Source organism: Ipomoea triloba, chromosome 13, assembly GCF_003576645.1.
Source record: "Ipomoea triloba cultivar NCNSP0323 chromosome 13, ASM357664v1".
In the NCBI taxonomy this organism is placed as follows: Eukaryota; Viridiplantae; Streptophyta; class Magnoliopsida; order Solanales; family Convolvulaceae; genus Ipomoea; species Ipomoea triloba.
In genome coordinates this window covers 8,850,350-8,856,369 of record NC_044928.1, presented here as the reverse complement: position 1 = coordinate 8,856,369, position 6,020 = coordinate 8,850,350, and the positions used below count along the sequence as shown (strand labels likewise).

At 36.9% G+C, this 6,020-nt stretch overlaps 1 protein-coding gene across 1 annotated transcript; it reads left to right on the top strand.

The window, feature by feature from the left end:
- Positions 1-263: 263 nt before the first annotated feature.
- On the top strand, positions 264-930 carry LOC116002893 (14 kDa proline-rich protein DC2.15-like). The gene has a single exon (XM_031243078.1). The coding sequence runs from the start codon at positions 298-300 to the stop codon at positions 667-669; it is 372 nt and encodes a 123-aa protein (XP_031098938.1). The 5' UTR covers positions 264-297; the 3' UTR covers positions 670-930.
- The last annotated feature ends 5,090 nt before the right edge of the window (positions 931-6,020 follow it).

Below are 6,020 nucleotides of genomic sequence, written 5' to 3'. Positions count from 1 at the left end.
GCTCATATTGAGTTTATCTATCAATTTAAATTATAAACTTTCACACATGTTTGCCATTCTGTTGAAACTTTGAAATTTGTCAAATATATAATTTTTCAATTTGATCTTCACAAATTAAATATTTTGGGAGCTGCACCAAAGACTTTATATATTTTTTTATACTAAAAAAAAAAAATCTCTTTTCAAAGGAATTTAAAATTGTTCGAAGTTTCATCTATAAATATTGGACATAAGCAAGGACATCCCACACATCTATAGCCTGCTAAGAGTTAGCTAGAAACAAAAACTTCCATTAAAATGGCAAAATCTATTGCAGCTGCTTTACTTTCCATTTTCCTCTCTTTGAACCTTCTCTTTTTCACTTGGGTTAGCTCCGCCTCCACTTCACCCTTCCCTTCGTCTTCTCAAGGCGAGTGCCCTAAAGGCGCACTGGAATTGGGAGTGTGTGCTGATCTGTTGAAGGATTTGCTCCACCTTGTTGTTGGAAGTCCGGCCACCATCCCTTGCTGCTCTCTCATTAACGGACTTGTCGACCTCGAAGCCGCCGTCTGCCTTTGCACCGTCGTTAAATCCAACATCATCGGAATCAACTATAACATTGCTGTCTCCCTCAACCTGTTGATCAATAACTGCGGAAAGAGTGTCCCTATTGGATACCAATGCAAATAAGCCCAGGTTTATATCTAATCTTATACATATTGATTAATCAATTATACTTTATGTTTATATGTTTTCTCTAAAATAAAATAAGTGTTGTTAGTTTTCAGATTCCTAGCTCTATAGGCTAGGTTTTCTGAAGATATTATTACAACATGTTACTGTATTAAGTTTATGTTCGTTCGTTACTCTCATTGATTTCGCAAGTGGCTTATCAATGAAGAAATACTACTCTATGTATTTGCAATTAAATAAGATTTTATGAATGTTTACTACTTCATTGCTCTCATTTTAGTTATCTTTGAACTGAAACTTCTTGTTTTTCTGACAAGAGAGCAGGTTGGTGTTTCCAGACAAGTTAAAAGTGTATAGGGGAGATGTGGTAAATAAACTTTTATAATTTTTTGCTTTCGAAAAGAAGGCACAAAACTTTATGCAACAACAGTCTTTTAATTTGTTGCCTTGTTTAATTATATAAATAGAAATCACAACCGTATTTAAATTTTTAAAAATGTTTTAAAGTGATGATTAGTTAAGGATTATGTGAAGGATTGTAGTTAAGTAGCGGTAGAAGGAAAGTAGGGTGGAGAATGAAGATTCTTCTGGATGTAATTCTTAAGAGGATGGACACTTAGAATTGAATGGTGTGCGGTCAAGCAAGCACAATCATACATTTGTGGTAGAAAGCTAGGCAAGTTCATAGTAACAAGTGCAAGGAGTAGAGTGTAGTGTGCAAATTAAAGTAAAGTAAATAGTGCAAGCAAGTAAACTAAAGTAAGCAATGTGATATGAGGTGAATTGGATTGGCATTCGCTTGGATACAATGAAGAGACCTTGGTGAGAATTGAAGCTATGTGATGAGTTGTGATCTTCGAGAGGCGACTACTATTGACATGGCCATTTTTGGCTCTCATGGAATATCATGGTGTAATAGAACACCCAAGTGACAATGCTACACCTATGAAACATTTCACCAAACACCTTGTCTACACCTCATTCCGGACATTGCCCTTTCGGATCTAAGGCGGGAATTGCAAGTGGAAAGAGGCTAGAGTGTATCCCAATTTGGCAACACACTCATCCCAAGTCTTTTGCATGATGTGCACAATTCATACAAGAGTCTAGATAAATTCCACTTCTAACAAAGATTCAATAACGTAACATAGTCAATCTATCTCAATCAATTCATACACAATCACAAGGAAATATAATCCAATTCACAAAGCAATTCTAGCCAAGCTAAGCAATGTCTAGATTGAAAGGCAACAACAATTGAGTTTAGCAATGAAGATGGATGGTGAAATTAAAAAGTTAAATGCAAGAATTATACTTAACTCAAATGTAATTCACAATCAATCCACAAGATTTACCCAACCAAGCTAGAAAGAGATCCAAAGTTGAAGAAGAGTTGTCAATTCATCTTGAACCCTAGAAAATATCTTCTCTCTCAATTGGACAGAGTTTAGAACTTGGTCTAGAAGTGAGAGAATGTAAAAGCTAAGCTAATGGAAGTCTCCCTAAGCTAATGACTAGTATTCTCAAGCTAATCTCGCTAACAACAGTTTATAGTTATTAAAACTAGACACTGGTACGAGCCTCATAACCATGTACAGAGCTCATACCCATCTTCATTTAGCTCAGGCTGCCACCACGATCGTGATCCAAGCATGCACCATTCGACCTCCTCTTGTATGAGGCTTGTACGAGCATACAACACTCGTAAAGCTCCCAGATTCTATGATTTTCTTCACTTATCTCTTCTCTTGACTCCAAATGCCTTAAACCACTCAAATGCCTTGGAAATGCAAAATTGTTTCAATGTTAGTCCTCAAATGCAATTTTCCTACAAATAAATCAATTAAGCACACAATTGAACCCAAAAAAAAAACTCACACAAGGCAATAAATACTATTCAAACACCCCACAAAATAAGACATATTTGGCACTAATCAAAAGTTTCCATACTTTAACCTTGCTTATCCCCAATCCAATCTCCAATCAAGCACCAGGCCATGAGGGCCAAAGATGTCTTCAAGAAGCTCACAACCTCAAATGGTAAAACAATCAAGTCATGCACATGAGTTAAGTGGGTGATATCCTCCATTTTATCTAACAAACATAGCAGAGAAGGTGTAACAATCTCAAATCAATGGATGTTTAGGGACACAAAAATCCCACAAGGTCAAGAACAACTCACAAATGGCACACCTCTCAAACACACAAAAACCAAGCAAGCAAATGGGAAGTTTCAACTCTTTTAATTCTCAAGGGCCTACCGAGCCGAGCCAACTAGTGGAAACGATGTGCACAAGCTCGCCTCAAACCGGCCTAAAAGACTCAACAAAAATGTTAGTGAAAGTATGACATGGACCACATCATGCATTTTGGCTTAGCGTGATTTTCCCTCTATCTTCTTATCACCTCAAGGACACACCGTTAAGTCAACCACCTTCACGTAGAGCCCTACGCTTTTTCGTAGTCCGTGCAATAGTTGCTCAAGTCCTCCAAGATGGCTCACATCTTATTTTCCCCCTCAAGCAAGGATAACATCATGTGTTTTTTAGCTCTTTTTTTGACTCTTTCTTTTCAACCCCTTTTGCCTTTTTCATTGGGGAGTAGGGAATCACACAAGCTCACACAAGAAAATATCACCTTTTGTCACATTTCACACAAAGCATCGTCGTTCAACTCCAGAGCAACATAAGCTTGTTCCAGATCATCTGTAGAGGCTTGCTGTTTGTTTTGCTGGTTATCAGTATAGGAGGGAATGGTCGTATTCTGTATTGGTATGATGTCATGAGGAGAGACCGGGTTCTTCGAACATGACGGAACATCCATTGCCGAGAAGAAGAAAAACAGAGGACTGAAAGGCTTGTTACAGTAGAACAAGAGGAAAGGCTAACCACAGACGGCTAGAGAATGCCTTAAAACTCCAAATAGTATCAGTAAAAACATGTGCATATTATATTGCATATTCGATAAACTAAAACTTATTGAATGTATTTTTAAAAAAATGCAAGAACACAATAGTCCATGAATTAATGTTGAAATTAACTCTAATAAATATTAATGGCTGGCAGAAAACTATATCATAATTATGGACCAAATATCTATTTAAAAAAAATCTGTTTATTTTTTACTAGAATCGTCAAGTGCAGCCTGCAAAGAGGGAAAAGAGGAGCAAATCACATTCAAATAAACCACAGTTTTATTTTTTATTTTTACTGTAAGTTGTATTACTACTGTAAGTTGTAATAATAAAAGAAGTGATATCAAGAACATACTTTTCACACATTCAAATAAACCACAGTTTTATTTTTCATTCAAGAGAAAAATTAAAATCATACAATGTCCATAGCAATTAAGGGTGTTCTTTTGAGGCATTTTGACAAACTCCCATTGTGCATCACTAACTAGAAGTTAAGGAAGCAACTAGTTTGGTATCTAAATTCTCTAGCAATATTAACACCTACAAATCCACAAAAAACCTCAATAAATCATTCAAAAATCATACAAAAATTCAAAGAGATAAATATTTAAAGAAAAAAATACAGATTCACATAGGTCCTATTTGATAAATGGTTGTTAGTTGATAGTTGTTAGCTGATTGGGTTAGAAGGTATGATTAGTTGATAAAGCTGATTCTAGAAAGATGTTTGATAAATTAGCTGTTAGTTGTTAGCTGTTTGGCATAATTTCCTTTCTAAAAAGCTAATTGAAAAAGTTGCTTTTGAGTAACCTTTGAATTTTAGTATTTTGAAATTAAAAAAAAACTTATTAACCAAATACTTATATTGATTTTTTAACCAAGTTAAACCACTAATAGTGGTCAAATACGCCAAAATTGAATGATAGACTGATTATTTACCAAACAGGACCATAGTATAACTACAAGCCCTTGATTTAAATTCATAGTATGAAATGGGAATAATACCTTCAACAATCAATCAGGAATTTCAGCTTGAAGATATAAGATATTACCTTAAAAAAAAAAATCAACAAGCCAACATGCAACTACAAATCTGCATTACTCATTAGATACGAATTAAAAAGAGAATTTAGTTACCAATTAGATAATGCCACGTCATGAAGAATAGATTGGAGAAGAAAATATGAGGGATATCTAGCATTATACACTGATAAGTGCAAAAGATGCCATCTTTATAAGGTCATTATCGGATCGTCTAGTGCACAATTCGTTGCTTTTGTGATTGATTTGTCCCTTTATTGCGTTAGAATGATTGACATTGCTATTAGACTCCGTTCCACGCTTGGCTAATTGTTTTGTAGGTAAAAGATGTGCAAAAAGGGCAGGAATTGACAACATTTCAGATAAGTGAAGAACCAACCAAAGTTGGAGCAAAAAAATAGGCCAGGACTGTAGTGGACGCGCAGTGGACGCCCAGTGGACGCGCGTCCACCCATGCGTCCACCCATGCGTCCAGGCCTGCGTCCGAAATTATGCTTGTAGAAGTTTGGCAGCAGAACAGCAGTCTGCTGTGGACGCGCAGTGGACGCGCGCGTCCACCCGGGCGTCCATCAGAACGCTTGCAGAAGTTGAAGTCTGGACGCATTTATCGCAGTGGACGCGCCCGTGGACGCGCGTCCACCCGTGCGTCCATCGCGGAAAATTGGCGGTTGGGCGAGATTTAAAAGGGGAATTGAGCCATTTTGCAGGGGATCCATCACACTTCAGTTTTAGATCATTTTAGACTTTCTCTCTCTAGGATTAGCCTAGAGAGATCTCTCCCAATTCACTCCACATTGCAATTCTTAGGTTTAGATTAGAATTAGAGAAGAATTCCATTGGTGCAAGATTGTGATCTACATTCAAGTTCAAGATTAAAGTTCAATTTCAAGTTCAAGTCCAAATTCAAAGTTCAATTCCTAGCTAAGTCTTCCTTTTAATTTCTTGTCATTACTTTTACCTTTTGCTATTTCAATTCCAAGTATGATTAGATAGATCTTTGTGGATTTGGATTGAGCAATGTTGTATGGATGTTCTTGAGCTTTGAATTGATCAATTAGGTTTTGCAATTGCTTGATTATGAGTTTGTTTGTGTGAGTGGTGATCCACTTTGACTCTTGTGTAGGGGTGATCAACCTATATGAGAGGTGTTTGGAGAAGGAGTCTCATCTATGAGAGTAGAGTTACTCCTTAGCCTAGCCTAGCCTAGCACATTTCCCTCTCACCTTTGAGAAAAGGGAGAAGTGGAAGATAAGAGGCACATAACGTGTTTGACAAAATGCCTCTCCTAGCCTAGTGATCACAAGGATGACATTACGGTCTAAGGAGTGAGTCCATTGACCACGAGAGTGGCGTGGTGTTGGTGACCTTGTCTCATTTTCGTTATCTAAGTGTT

Coding starts and splice junctions, on each gene's coding strand:
- LOC116002893 (XM_031243078.1), top strand. CDS start 298: ATGGCAAAATCTATTGCAGCTGCTTTACTTTCCATTTTCCTCTCTTTG.